The sequence below is a fragment of the Takifugu rubripes genome, chromosome 15 (genome assembly GCF_901000725.2).
Source record: "Takifugu rubripes chromosome 15, fTakRub1.2, whole genome shotgun sequence".
Lineage (NCBI taxonomy): Eukaryota > Metazoa > Chordata > Actinopteri > Tetraodontiformes > Tetraodontidae > Takifugu > Takifugu rubripes.
Genome location: NC_042299.1, coordinates 156,240 through 171,231, shown reverse-complemented (window position 1 = coordinate 171,231; position 14,992 = coordinate 156,240). Strand labels below are relative to the sequence as shown.

At 49.0% G+C, this 14,992-nt stretch overlaps 2 protein-coding genes across 2 annotated transcripts; both read left to right on the top strand.

The window, feature by feature from the left end:
* Positions 1–4,388: 4,388 nt before the first annotated feature.
* On the top strand, positions 4,389–6,728 carry mmpf1 (collagenase 3-like). The gene is made up of 10 exons (NM_001280032.1): positions 4,389–4,493; positions 4,607–4,854; positions 4,930–5,075; positions 5,190–5,318; positions 5,419–5,580; positions 5,659–5,785; positions 5,889–6,022; positions 6,101–6,260; positions 6,347–6,450; positions 6,518–6,728. Exons 1-10 carry the CDS (start codon positions 4,389–4,391, stop codon positions 6,625–6,627), a joined length of 1,425 nt encoding a protein of 474 aa, NP_001266961.1. The 3' UTR covers positions 6,628–6,728.
* A 2,591-nt stretch (positions 6,729–9,319) lies between these two features.
* Positions 9,320–14,000, top strand: acat1 (acetyl-CoA acetyltransferase 1). The gene is made up of 12 exons (XM_003976083.3): positions 9,320–9,454; positions 9,744–9,791; positions 9,858–9,975; positions 10,056–10,151; positions 10,379–10,479; positions 10,890–11,033; positions 11,547–11,697; positions 11,766–11,861; positions 11,930–12,043; positions 12,266–12,330; positions 12,872–13,029; positions 13,772–14,000. Exons 1-12 carry the CDS (start codon positions 9,386–9,388, stop codon positions 13,890–13,892), a joined length of 1,281 nt encoding a protein of 426 aa, XP_003976132.1. The 5' UTR covers positions 9,320–9,385; the 3' UTR covers positions 13,893–14,000.
* Positions 14,001–14,992: the final 992 nt, after the last annotated feature.

Genomic DNA, 14,992 nt, shown 5'->3' with positions numbered 1-14,992 from the left:
AACTCTAACCCATCAGTCATCCTGGACCCTAACCCATCAGTCATCCTGGACCCTAACTCTAACCCATCAGTCATCCTGGACCGTAACCCATCAGCCATCCTGGACCCTAACCCATCAGTCATCCTGGACCCTAACCCATCAGTCATCCTGGACCCTAACCCATCAGTCATCCTGGACCCTAACCCTAACCCATCAGTCATCCTGGACCCTAACCCATCAGCCATCCTGGACCCTAACCCATCAGTCATCCTGGACCCTAACCCATCAGTCATCCTGGACCCTAACCCATCAGTCATCCTGGACCCTAACCCATCAGTCATCCTGGACCCTAACCCTAACCCATCAGTCATCCTGGACCCTAACCCATCAGTCATCTTGGACCCTAACCCATCAGTTATCCTGGACCCTAACCCATCAGTTATCCTGGACCCTAACCCATCAGTCATCCTGGACTCTAACCCATCAGTCATCCTGGACCCTAACCCTAACCCATCAGTCATCCTGGACTCTAACCCATCAGTCATCCTGGACCCTAACCCTAACCCATCAGTCATCCTGGACCCTAACTCTAACCCATCAGTCATCCTGGACTCTAACCCATCAGTCATCCTGGACTCTAACCCATCAGTCATCCTAGACCCTAACCCATCAGTCATCCTGGACCCTAACTCTAACCTATCAGTCATCCTGGACCCTAACTCTAACCCATCAGTCATCCTGGACCCTAACCCATCAGTCATCCTGGACCCTAACCCTAACCAATCAGTCATCCTGGACCCTAACCCTAACCCATCAGTCATCCTGGACCCTAACCCATCAGTCATCCTGGACCCTAACCCTAACCCATCAGTCATCCTGGACCCTAACCCTAACCCATCAGTCATCCTGGACCCTAACCCATCAGTCATCCTGGACCCTAACCCTAACCCATCAGTCATCCTGGACCCTAACTCTAACCCATCAGTCATCCTGGACCCTAACCCATCAGTCATCCTGGACCCTAACCCTAACCCATCAGTCATCCTGGACCCTAACCCATCAGTCATCCTGGACCCTAACTCTAACCCATCAGTCATCCTGGACCCTAACTCTAACCCATCAGCCATCCTGGACCCTAACCCATCAGTCATCCTGGACCCTAACCCATCAGTCATCCTGGACCCTAACCCTAACCCATCAGTCATCCTGGACCCTAACCCATCAGTCATCCTGGACCCTAACCCTAACCCATCAGTCATCCTGGACCCTAACCCATCAGTCATCCTGGACCCTAACCCATCAGTCATCCTGGACCCTAACTCTAACCCATCAGTCATCCTGGACTCTAACCCATCAGTCATCTTGGACCCTAACCCATCAGTTATCCTGGACCCTAACCCATCAGTCATCCTGGACCCTAACCCTAACCCATCAGTCATCCTGGACCCTAACCCATCAGTCATCCTGGACCCTAACCCTAACCCATCAGTCATCCTGGACTCTAACCCATCAGTCATCTTGGACCCTAACCCATCAGTTATCCTGGACCCTAACCCATCAGTCATCCTGGACCCTAACCCTAACCCATCAGTCATCCTGGACCCTAACCCATCAGTCATCCTGGACCCTAACCCTAACCCATCAGTCATCCTGGACCCTAACCCATCAGTCATCCTGGACCCTAACTCTAACCCATCAGTCATCCTGGACTCTAACCCATCAGTCATCTTGGACCCTAACCCATCAGTTATCCTGGACCCTAACCCATCAGCCATCCTGGACCCTAACCCATTAGCCATCCTGGACCCTAACCCATCAGTCATCCTGGACCCTAACCCATCAGCCATTCTGGACCCCAACCCATCAGCCATCCTGGACCCTAACCCTAACCCATCAGCCATCCTGGACCCTAACCCATCAGTCATCCTGGACCCTAACCCATCAGCCATTCTGGACCCCAACCCATCAGCCATCCTGGACCCTAACCCTAACCCATCAGCCATCCTGGACCCTAACCCATCAGTCATCCTGGACCCTAACCCTAGGGTCTTCACGTTGTCCTCCAGCAGTCTGCACCTACAACTGCAAACGTTACACCTTTCCTTTGTGGTTTTATCTGATTTTTAACTTGATTGCAGCTGTAAATAGTCTGAGTAAAGGAGGAAAAGAGTTTCCCTCGTATGACAGGTAGGTTTGTAAAACTGATTGTTAAGTAAGAATGCTGTTGAGCCTGGTTTTATGAAGACTTGATGATCCATCATTCTGGCTGCATGTGGTGCAGGAGCATCATCAGCTCAGGTCAAGAAAGTTCTGGGTTCAAGGTCAGCTTGTCTGCATGTTCTCTCTGTACCAGCCTGGGCTCCACACTGGCCCTCGCCCAGTCGCCCACTGGGAGCTCTTTATGGGTCAACAGCTGGACCAGAGACCCTCCAAGAGTGCTGATATGGAGGACTCTGTCCACACGCTCCCTCCACCCTACAGGTGTTCTAGTAACCGTTAATGTCCCCTACCTGTGTGGGCGGAGCCAACTACTACTGCTATTATGAATGCACACTACATTGTCTCCATATGTCTAACTCCAGTGTGAGGCTGCTGCAGCGTCTCTCACAATAAGGAAGAGGATGAAGAAATGGTGACGATGATGAAGAAATGGTGATGATAACGAAGAAATGGTGCTGATGATGAAGAAATGGTGACGATGATGAAGAAATGGTGATGATAACGAAGAAATGGTGATGATGATGAAGAAATGGTGCTGATGATGAAGAAATGGTGACGATGATGAAGAAATGGTGATGATAACGAAGAAATGGTGATGATGATGAAGAAATGGTGACGATGATGAAGAAATGGTGATGATAACGAAGAAATGGTGCTGATGATGAAGAAATGGTGACGATGATGAAGAAATGGTGATGATAACGAAGAAATGGTGATGATGATGGAGAAATGGTGCTGATGATGAAGAAATGGTGATGATAACGAAGAAATGGTGCTGATGATGAAGAAATGGTGACGATGATGAAGAAATGGTGATGATAACGAAGAAATGGTGATGATGATGGAGAAATGGTGCTGATGATGAAGAAATGGTGATGATAACGAAGAAATGGTGACGATGATGAAGAAATGGTGCTGATGATGAAGAAATGGTGATGATAACGAAGAAATGGTGACGATGATGAAGAAATGGTGACTCTTTCACTGCTGTCTGTTACAAAAGCACTCAGGAAACACTGCGCTCAATTCTTGTCAAACAGGAAGTGCTTTCAAAATAGAGGTCGACATGTCAATAACACCGTCCACCCCTCCATGAATATACCCATCAATCCATCCATCATCCATCATCCATCCACCATCCATCCATCATCCATCATCCATCATCCATCCACCATCCATCAATCCATCCATCCATCCATCCATCCATCATCCATCCATCATCCATCCATCATCCATCCGTCCATCCGTCCATCCATCCATCCATCCATCCATCCTTCCATCCATCATCCATCATCCATCATCCATCATCCATCCATCCATCATCCATCCATCCACCCATATAGTGAAGGTTAGTAGTAAAATTTGTGTCTGCTAAGTAGCCTCACTGACTTGTATAATAGACAGGTGCTGAGGAAGACCAAATCTATACTAGCAGATGGTCCCACCCCCTTCACTCTGAGTTCCAGATTCTTCCGTCTGGGTCTTGGTTCAGATTTGCTGCTATAAAGAGCAATAGATTTAGGAGATCATTCATTCCTGCTGCCATTTTCCTCCTAAACTCAGGTCCAGGAGGTAGATAGCAGCATTGGAATCTATTGTGACTACTGTTGTAAATGAGGATGATGATGGTCACCTAGGGTATTGATGTGCTGGTGATTATGATGATGGTGCCATAGGTGTTGACGGTGTCTTTCATGGTTCTGACTATTGTACTGATCTTGGTTATCTCATGTATTGTCTGATATCTTTTTTCTTCTTATTACTATGGTTGTTGAACTGTATCGGTAAATGTGTATCGGGGTTGTAATATCAACCTGCCATTCCTTATTCTCCATGCCTTAACATTCAGTGCCTACCCCCACCACCACCACCACCACCACCACCAGGTTCTGTTGTGTGTTTTTGCCTGTCTTGCTGCGAAACCAGTTGCTCTTTGGGGACAAATAAAGTTGAAAGTTGAATTTGTACATTCTGCAATTGTTATTTTGTTTGTAAGATCACTTGACCTTCCTGTGTCTTCCATATATGGCCTGGCAGCAGATCCACTTCCTCTGTGCTCAGCCTCTATAAGAGCTGAGCAGCGGCAGGCGGGCAGACAGACAGACAGACAGACAGACAGACAGACAGACAGGCAGGCAGACAGACAGACAGACAGACAGACAGACAGACATACAGACAGACAGACAGACATGAAGCCCTCTCTGGCCGTCCTGCTGGTCCTGGTGCTGACGGTGCTGACGGTCCTCTGTGTGCCGCTGCCCCAGAGAACCAACCTCGACGAGCAGTTTGCAGAGGTGTGTTGTTGGTTCATGTGGAACTTCTGCTTTAGGAAGACCTTACAGAAGTAGACACAGGTGAAGGAGATGTTCATGTTTGATGTTTATCAAGGACTTCTTTTTCTCCGTAGAAATATCTGAGAACATTTTTCAACTTCAAAGAGGAAAATGGCTCAGTGGTGAGACGTGGGATCAGCCCTCTGAGCCAGAAGCTACGTGAGATGCAAGGGTTTTTTGGCTTAGAGATCACCGGGAGACTGGATTCTGACACAAAGGAGATGATGAGCAAGCCTCGCTGTGGAGTCCCAGACATCAAGACTAGTGCTTATTCCATTTCTGGAAATGACCTCAAATGGAAGAAAAACCACCTCACTTACAGGTGAGTGGATTTCAGAAAGAGACCTCATGTCAACATCGGTGTGGTTGGTGATCTGTGTGTTCTCCTGGCCTCCAGGATAGAGAACTACAGCCCAGACATGTCTGTAGCTGAGATTGAGCAGTCCATAGACAAAGCTCTGCAGGTCTGGGCCAAAGTTACCCCACTGAGGTTCAGCAAGGTCTCCAGCGACCCTGACATCAAGGTGTTATTTGGAGGACAGTGTGAGTATGACAAGGACTGAGTAGGGGGGCAACTTCGTCCTCGTGCTGCGTTCACTCGTCCCATCTGCATATGAATGAGCTGCAACACCTGACGTGCTGATATTTTTTTATTAGACCATGGAGATTCCTACCCTTTTGATGGCCCCGATGGAATTCTGGCCCACGCCTTTTCTCCAGGCCCCGGCATTGGAGGAGATGCTCATTTTGATGAAGACGAGCTCTTCACATTCCGCTCACAAAAAGGTCAGTGTCCCGCGTTCCCGTCCACCTGGACTGTGCCGGCTGGGTGAGTGTGACGGTCAGGAGTTGGGACGGTCTTCTGAGTCTGTCTTTGCTGATACAGGTTATGTCCTGTTCTTGGTGGCGGCCCATGAGTTCGGACACTCCCTGGGCTTGTCTCACTCACAAGATCCTGGTGCCCTCATGTTCCCAGTATACACATTCCATGACCCGGACACTTTTGTTCTCCCCCAAGATGACGTCAGTGGGATTCAGTCTCTTTACGGTAAAAGCTGCTTCGGTCAAACACAGCTCTTTCTGACATGAATTTAAAATTTGAGTTTATAATTTCATGTATGCCCAGGCCCCAACCCTAAAGGTCCAGTGGATCCTGGAGTGACGCGTCCAACCACGCCTGATGCCTGTGACTCAGATCTGGTCCTGGATGCTGTCACCACTCTGAGGGGGGAGATGTACTTCTTCAAGGGCAGGTGAGGCCCTCGCTGTATAACAGCCGCTCACATGATGTATCCGGACGCCGCGGCTACTTTGATTCACACTGTTGATCATTTGATGGATGATGGATGGTTTCAGGTTCCTCTGGCGTCGCCCCTCTCAGAGTGACCTACCACAGCAGAGCCTGATAGCCAACTTCTGGCGTGGTGCTCCTGTCAACATTGATGCTGCTTTTGAGAATCCGGAATCAGATAGAGTCTTCCTCTTTAAAGGTGCAAACTTGTCTCTGTCTTTGAATCCGTCAGCATTTCCAAAGTAGGAGTAACTAATCCTCATGTCTCTCATCACAGACCGTCAGGTGTGGGCTTTCAGAGCTTATGATCCTGTCAGTGGCTATCCCAAGTCAATCTCCACTTTTGGTCTGCCAATGACAGTCAGAAAAATAGACGCAGCCCTTTATGATGAACAGTCTGGCAAGATTTTGTTTTTTGCCGGCAACATGCAATACAGGTGTGCAATTAGCAAACTAGCACACTATCATTGCTTCATTTGAACAGGAGCATGAAAGAGTCTAATACCTGTCTGTGGTTCCCCAGATATGATGAGGCCAAAAAAACAATGGACGAAGGATTTCCCAAGAGAATTGACCTGACTTTTCCTGACATCCCTGGAAAAGTGACGGCAGCGTTTGGGTACAGAGGTGAGGATCATGTGGAGCCGTTTGGAGTCGTAGTCCTGGAGTCTAACAGGTGTCCTCTCCTCTGCAGGCTTTGCCTACATCTACAGTGGACGTGTGATGTTCGAGTACAGCATGGGGAGCAAGCAGCTGTTCCGTCTCCTAGACAACAACTACTTCCTGACATGTACTAATTTTTAGACTTGCTTTCAGGGTAAATGAGGAAATTCTAACACATTCTTGTGTCATTTATCCATGATCCTGCATCATCCTCTAATCCCGGAGCCACAAATGCAAATAAAGTTGGTCACTTTGGCATTTTGTTTGTGCTTTTTTAATACATGTTTTTAAAATTCTTTTTGATCAAAAACCTAACCTCTACTGAAGCTAACCTCCGCTGAAGCTAGGCTCACTTTGTGTCTGTGGGATGAGTGGATTTGATGTTATTTCCTACTGACCGTCCGATGAACCCACACCTGGTGGATTAAAGATGACCATTAAAACCACTTACAGTAAGATGATTAAAAAACAGACATAAAATTGGAGAATCCCAACAACCCTTCCCTCTCTGTTCCTGCGACTTTGTTCCTAATCTTGGTGTCACCATTGATGCTGACCTTAGCTTCCAGCATCATATCAATAATGAATCCCCAGCCTCCTTTCTAATTCCCACTCTGAGAAATTGGATCATTCATTTGAACCAAGCCGGCCGAACGACTGCAAAAGTTGCTCACTGGAATTTCCCAAAAATCACTCAAACGCCTACAGCTGATCCAGAGCACTGCTGCAGGTCTCCTGACCAGGCCCAGGAGAACCCTGACCAGGCCCAGGAGAACCCTGACCAGGTCCAGGAGAACCCTGACCAGGCCCAGGAGAACCCTGACCAGGCCCAGGAGAACCCTGACCAGGCCAGTCCTGAAGATCCTGCATTGCCTCTTCTGCTAAGAACTGACGTTAAAATTCTGCTGTTTCTGAAGTGCTTCATGGATCCGCCCCCCACTACATCATGGCCTACTCATCCACATGCAACAACAAGACTCCTCAACACATCTCAAGATGTTTCTTTTTGTCTTTTCCTTTTCAAAGGCCAGTCTCCACTAACCCAACATTTTGCTGTAATCCCCAACCTGACCTCCCCTTTCATCCCAGGGATGGACTTCATGATTCCAGCCTCTCTGACTATTCTTGTCCCGACCAAAACCAGCTTACACTTTTCCCTTCGTTGCTGCTGGACTCTCCAGGTGGATCCAGCAGCTGTCCTGTGCAGGAGACTTCACTGCTGCTGTAGTTGTGTGTAGACCAGCGCAGCTGCAACTGGGTCGGTGGGATGAAGACGGTGGGAACATCAGATGGACCCGTGTTGACCCGAGTGGAAAGACCAAAATGTTCTCAACACACTTGTGGACCGACTGTGTGTACACGTGGAACACAAGTGTGAATAAAAAGGCCAAAGTGGTGATGATGAGTGGAGAAGAAGAGTTTCCATCCATCAGTGTTCAGCTGGTTCTTAGAAAAGTCTGATATGACGGTTGGAGTGTCATGTGAAAACAAATGTGTGTGTGTGTGTGTGTGTGTGCATGTGTGTGTGCGCGTGTTTGTGCGTGCGTGTGTGTGTGCGTGTGTGTGTGTGTGCATGTGTGTGAGTGTGCGTGTGTGTGTTTGTGCGTGCGTGTGTGCATGTGTGCGTCTGTGTGTGTGTGTGTGTGCGTGTGTGTGTATGTGTGTTTGTGCGTGCGTGTGTGTCTGTGTGCGTGTGTGTGTGTTTGTGCGTGCGTGCGTGTGTGTTTATGCGTGTGTGTGTGTGAGTGTGTGTGCGTGTATGTGTGTGTTTATGCGTGCGTGTGTGTGTGTGTGTGTGTGTGCGTGCGTGTGTGTTTGTGCGTGCGTGTGTGTGTCTGTGTGTTTGTGCGTGTGTGTGTGAGTGTGTGCGTGTGTATGTGCGTGTGTGTGTTTGTGCGTGCGTGTGTGTGTGTCTGTGTGCATGTGTGTGTGCGTTTGTGCATGTGTGTGTGTATGTGCGTGCATGTGTGTGTGTGTGTGTGCGTGTGTGTGTGTGTGTGTTTGTGCGTGCGTGCGTGTGTGTGTGTGTGTGTGTGGACAAATGGAGGTCATTTGTAACGCGCAGCGCTGACCCAAGGTTCTGTTCGGACCACAGAGGTGTTAGCCCAGTCACACAACACTCACGCCCTCAACACTCCCTCGGCTGTCTGGGGGAGGGGAAACACTCCAAACTCTGGATTTAGCTCAGAGGACATCCAGGATAAGGGCGGGGGGGCATGATCACAGAGCCTTTATTTGGGTCTCTGCGATGCCATGTTTTAAAGGCTAATGAACACTGTACTGGCTGGTCTCATCTATAAAACATGTGTATGGCTGCTGACATAAACTGGCCTAAACTGGAAATACCAACTGTAGTTCCCTGGCTGGTCCATCTTCACGCCAGTGTGGCGCCCCCTTGCTGTTCTGCTTGGTATGGCTCCTGTAACTCAAGTTTGACTTGCTAATGATGTGGACAACAGGACATAATGATCGAGTAGTGAATGATGCTGTGAGATTTGGCTTTTCATCCATCCACTCACTCATTCACTCACTCACTCATCTGCTCACTCATCCACTCACTCATTCACTCACTCACTCATCTGCTCACTCATCCACTCACTCATTCACTCACTCTATGTGTCAGAATGAAACATTAAGGAAATGTTAATAATCTATCTATCTATCTATCTATCTATCTATCTATCTATCTATCTATCTATCTATCTATCTATCTATCTATCTATCTACAGTAAACAGCATATGTCGTGTATAACTTGTTTAAGCTTGTTTGGCGGCATCGCCGCTTTCACCATGTAGAACTACAATACCCAGAGTTCAGCGTGAGCGATGACGTTTGAAATCCAGCTCTCGCTGATTGGTTGATGCTTCAGCAGCCCCGAGTCGGTCCCTGGTGTCTCCAATGTTGTCGTCCACGATGTCATCGAGCAGTGCTTTAGTCACCATGCATGTTCGGAAGTGTAAAGGCCTGGTGAGTAGCAGTGGGGAAGCATAACTTTGATGTGTTCTTGGGTGGACCCCCGTACTGGGCCGGGCCGGGCCCGGCTCCGAGGGCAGAGCAGCGACGAGTGTTTCTGTCTGCGCAGCGTCCTTGACTGGGTCAAAGCTACGATCCAGAACTGCGCCATAAATGCTCAGGTCAACGTGTGACGCAGCGTCAATGGGGGGATTCGAGCCTTTAGCCGTGTTCTGCGAGCACGGGCTGCGTTTGGGGACCCCAAAACGAGGGTTCGAGCTCATTGTCTCTCTTGCCTTTGCAGGTTTACAGGTACCTCGCGAAAAGTTACTCCACGCGCACGTCGCTCAACGTAAGTCCGAGGAGCCGAAATGTCCCAGTAGTTCGCGCGTATCCTTAACTGGACTTGTCCTTCCAGGAGGTGTTTATCGTGAGCGCGGCCCGGACCCCTATGGGGTCTTTCCGGGGCAGCCTGGCCGCGGTGCCGGCCCCCCGGCTGGGCTCGGTGGCCATTAAAGGGGCCGTCGACAGAGCAGGTATGTGCAGCTGGTTGGCTGAAGCACCTCTGGGTCTCTCTGGGCGTGCACATGTTCCAGCTTCATGGTGTTGTGTTTAGGAATTGCTCCTGAAGAAGTGAAGGAGGTCTACATGGGGAACGTGCTTCAGGCCGGAGAGGGCCAGGCCCCCACCAGACAGGCCCTGCTGGGTGCAGGTGTGGCGCACCACAAGCTCATGTCTCTACACAAAACTAGAAGAAACGGTCCCATATTTACAGTCAGAACTGATGAGAGCACAGCCCAGGATAGGAAACAGAAGAGGGCCCTTTAGTGGTGCTCGTAGACCAGCAGTGAGGAGATGAACGGGCCCAGTTCAGTCAGATCTGATCTGGAAGCTCCCCCCTGTTGAGCGCTAAAGAACGCACCGTGCTTTATCTTTCAGGCTTAACACTCGCCACTCCAGCAACAACTATTAACAAAGTGTGTGCCTCTGGGATGAAGGCCATCATGATGGCAGCGCAGAGCCTCATGTGTGGTCACCAGGTACGTCCCGCTCTCCTCACACCTTCACTGTCCCGACTCTCGTCTCTGGCCCTGGATGCCGGACTCTGCTAGCAGCTAACGTCACCTCTCAGCGCTACTGATCAGAACATTTCTTAATAGAGCAACATGAAGTCGTGCTAATTGGTACATTTAGAGGACGCTAGTGACAGGATGGCCCCCACGAGCCTGGTCCTGCTCCAGGTTTCTTCCTGTTGGGGTCAGGCTCTGGGTTTCTGTAACGGACGCTGATCATTCAAGTGAATTGATTTTGATTTGAAGATAAAGGTTCAACGTTCCATCTTGTAAATGTCATTATTATATTTTCATTGTTCAACCAACAGATAAACAAGTTTAGCTATAGCTGGAAGGCTAAGCTAGTGTGTGTGTGTGTGTGTGTGTGTCCTGTGTAGGATGTGATGGTGGCAGGTGGCATGGAGAGCATGTCCAATGTCCCCTATGTCATGTCCAGAGAGAGTCCAGCCTATGGAGGAGTGAAAATGGAAGATCTCATTGTCAAAGATGGACTCACTGACGTTTACAACAAATTCCACATGGTAAAGATGTGTTCGCTGCCTGCCTATTACGGTGATTATTACTGTTGTTGTTGTTGTTGTCATTATTACATTATTACCCTTCATCCCGTATGGGGGAAGGCAGGTCCCCCATGGATGGGTCACCAGCTCATCATATATGAGCATTTGTGGCTCTGTTACCTTGCTCAAGGGCACCTCAGCAGTGCCATGAGGCTGTTCTGCCACCTCCTTCTACCAGAACACCTCCCATGTTGTGTCCGTGCTGGGGCTGGAACCAACAACCCTCTCCCAGCAGAGTGAGCTGCACGCGTCATGTTAGAAATGTGTTTCAGATCTAGATGTTCTATAAAGAGTGACATCATGTGTCATCATCATCATCATCATCATCATCATCGTGTGTGAGTGTGCGGGAGTTCAACAGAGTTTTGTGTCGCCGTTTGTGCGTCCGAACGAGCTTGGTCTTGAAAATGAAGCGCTGGAGTGAATTGCATCTTGGGAAAAAGGGCTTTTCTTTCTCTTGACTGTCTTTAACAGGGCAACTGTGCAGAGAACACGGCCAAGAAGAACCAGATCAGCCGAGAAGAGCAGGACGACTTCGCCATCAGCTCATACAGCCGCAGCAAAGCCGCACACCAGGCCGGAGTCCTGGCCAAAGAGATTGTAGCCGTTAGCATTCCTCAGAGAGGTGAGGAGCACCGGAGCCAGGCGCCGGAGCCTCAGCCGTCCCTCCATCATCGTCCTCTTGTCTCGCAGGCAAGGCTGATGTGCTTGTGTCTGAAGATGAAGAGTGGAGGCGCGTGGACTTCAGCAAAGTCCCCAAACTCAAGCCCGTTTTCCAGAAGGAGGATGGTAATGGCGCACATCCCGTCCCTCTCACAGGGAGCTTGTTTGGACCCGCTGCCCCTGTGTGTGTCCAGGCACCGTCACGGCGGCCAACGCCAGCACCTTGAACGACGGAGCGGCTGCGCTGGTGTTGATGACCGGCGACGCCCTGAAGAGGCTGGGTGTCTGCCCGCTGGCCAGGATTGTCTGTAAGCTTCAGCGCTAACGTTGCGTGCTGGAGCTCACGCCCCCTCCAGGGTGTCCATGGCTGTCGAGGCAGAGCTGGAGGAAAGGCGTTTCAGTTGGATCCTGGTGCTACGTCATGTTCCGTCCCCAGATCGGCTGTTGTGTTGGAGACAGCAGATCTTCTCCAGACGTCTCTACAGGCGGCGATCGGTGCTTCACTGATTGATTCCTCTTCTGTTTTACAGCTTTTGCCGATGCTGCGGTTGCACCCGTTGATTTCCCGATTGCTCCTGCGTACGCTGTACCAAAGGTGAGAGTCTCAGCCTGAGCTCAGGAGCACCTTCTCACCGTGACAGGAGGTGGATCCACGCTTCTGCCAATCGGAGCGGGGGCCTCTGTTCCAACACCTGATTGGAAGAGGCTCATTTGGACAGATTTTAGAGGCTTTTTTGGCCTCAACACACATTTGTCGAGGTGATCTCGTGAGCAGGACATTTTAATGTGCTTCATAATTTAATTTTGCTGAGTTTTAAGTGGAGTAAAGAGATGAAAATTTCCCAAGACCATAAAAACGCCTGCAGGCAGCGTAGCCAACACCGCCATCTGCTGTCGACGGCTGGTAGTGCAGCTCCCTGCTTGCTGCCTTTTGTTCTACATTTGTACTTAGTTTAATTTCCTTTTCTCGATATAAGAATGGTATATTTCTATTGTTCTTTTATCTACATCTTTGAAATGAATTCTCACACCATTTGGACAGGAAAATACACTTTGTCTTTAAATCATGCTTAGCATTGTGTGTGCGCGTGTGTGTGTGTGTGTGTGTGTGTGTGTGTGCGCGCTCTGTCTAAAAGGTCCTGGATTCAGCAGGCTTGAGGAAAGAAGACATCGCTATGTGGGAGATCAACGAGGCCTTCAGTGTGGTCGTGCTGGCTAATGTCAAGATGTTGGACCTTGACCCTGCAAAGGTCAACATCAATGGCGGCGCTGTGTCCCTGGGACACCCCATCGGGTAAGAACCTTCCGAGGTCTCCTTCAGGAAGTTAGAATTCATTTAGTAGCTGCTGTTTGGGCTCTGCCGTCCAGTGTTCTCTCACCAATCCGGAACATTTGGACAGTATTTAAAATATTTCCACTTCTTCTCCAACTCAGAACAAGCGTGTGACTGTTTCACTGCTGTCTTGTCTGATTATTTTCTGGTGGAGCAACATTGGAGAGGCAGCCGATTGTTTTAATCAAAGCTAATTAACCTTAGACATGAGCTGAGCGCCCCTTCTTCATCGGGGGTTGACTGGATCTTAGTTTCTGACTTGGATCTTTAGGAAACTGCATCTGAAAGCCTAAAAAGTTCAATGTTTGTTTCGTGGGAACTGATGCTCCAGTCGTCACTGACCTCCAGGCTCTGGAAGACGAGAGCGGCTACAAATGTCTGCATTTAACTGGTGCCATTATCGTTGAGATCAGTGTAGTTGGATGGAGAAGGTGCCTTTAAAGATTGGTTTAGTTTGAAAGAAAATGCTCTGTTTTGTAAAAACCTCAGCCTGATGATGTCACCCAGAATTCCAGTTTCTGGTGTGGATTTGTTGTTCCAGTTTGTTGCTGGGACAGTAAATCCACACCAGAAACTGGAATTACTGTCCCAGTAAGAAACTGTGGATCTGCTGGGATTATTCATGAAACGGTCACCGAGTAACCAAAACAGCCAGTTCAAAAAAGCAGAAATGGATGAATAAAGTCTGGATTTCTCCTGTCAGGATGTCGGGGACAAGAATTGTAGGTCACATGGTCCACAACCTGGAGGCCGGCCAGTACGGACTGGCAGCCATCTGCAACGGTGGGGGTGGGGCCTCCGCTGTGCTGATCCAGAGACTTTGATCGGGACTCAGAACGGCTGCGGTAGTTTCATCAGAAGGGCTTTTGGAGATGCTGAGAACACTCCTGTAGAAACATGAATGAGCTTCAATAAAAGCCTTTTGTTCTAAAGCTTCAGCTCTTCCTTGTCTTCATGATACATGGCAGCAACATGTGTCGCTACAGGAGAGAACCTGTCCAGAAGAGCAGCGGACAGTCGGCCTCCACATCCACAAAGCAGAACTGCGGTGCAGCCACATAAATAAGAGCATCCACGTGGAACCTGGTGGAAAATGACATTTGCAGGGAAAAGTAACACTTGAAGTCCAACCGAGGGGAAGAAGAACGGCTGAACACTGATCACGACCTCCTCAAAGCTGCGCGATCTCAACCTCTGGTGAAAACACATGATGTGTCCACGATAGATTCCATCGCTGGGGGCAAGAATGAGGTTCAAGAATGTTATTTGGGTTTGGGCTCACATTTAAAGCTGCGTAGCATTATTCTAAGCATACCCCATCACAAACTTTCACCATGCAGTTTTTGGCAAATTCTCCCTTGGTTTGGCTGATCCTGCTGGCCTGAACAGCAGCTTTGCTTTGGGATTGAGCTTTTTTGAACAAAGCCTCCTGTGACAACAGACTTTCCTGTCTCTTCTACCTTCTGGTGCCTTTGTTTAGTGTCCAGATGCTTGTGGTGCTTCATTTCATAGTGTCTTCATGGGTTCCTTCATGACAACCACACTGTCTTCCAACAGCGTTGCCCTTTACATCCCTGAACATATGGGATGCCTCCGACCTGACGAGAAACCAATTGTTTTCAGAGTCTGCCTTGTTTTGAGCTATTTTGGGGGGGAAGAAGGATCGTTGGCATAAACAAGTATAAATAGAGGCAATGAATTATATAGGTGGTGTAAAGGAGATTTTTGGATATCCGAACCTGGTCCCCAGAAGATAAATAATGTCACACCTGACCTTGGCGAGAAGCAATTTGAAGTGTTTTCAAGCAGCGTCGGGCTGTCTCAGATGTAATTTATTGGAGAAAAAAAAAAGAAAAGCCAAACATTTGAAATCCAATAGTGCCTCATTGCCAGTGTGTGCTCAGGCCATGAATAGCAAAGAATT

Bases quoted from the DNA above. Each gene is read 5' to 3' on its own strand.
- acat1 (XM_003976083.3), top strand. From the start codon at position 9,386: ATGTTGTCGTCCACGATGTCATCGAGCAGTGCTTTAGTCACCATGCAT. The intron at 12,044-12,265 runs GTAAGCTTCAGC...TCTGTTTTACAG, and splicing joins CCCGCTGGCCAGGATTGTCT to CTTTTGCCGATGCTGCGGTT. The intron at 13,030-13,771 runs GTAAGAACCTTC...TTCTCCTGTCAG, and splicing joins TCCCTGGGACACCCCATCGG to GATGTCGGGGACAAGAATTG.
- mmpf1 (NM_001280032.1), top strand. From the start codon at position 4,389: ATGAAGCCCTCTCTGGCCGTCCTGCTGGTCCTGGTGCTGACGGTGCTG. The intron at 5,786-5,888 runs GTGAGGCCCTCG...GGATGGTTTCAG, and splicing joins ATGTACTTCTTCAAGGGCAG to GTTCCTCTGGCGTCGCCCCT. The intron at 6,451-6,517 runs GTGAGGATCATG...TCTCCTCTGCAG, and splicing joins GGCAGCGTTTGGGTACAGAG to GCTTTGCCTACATCTACAGT.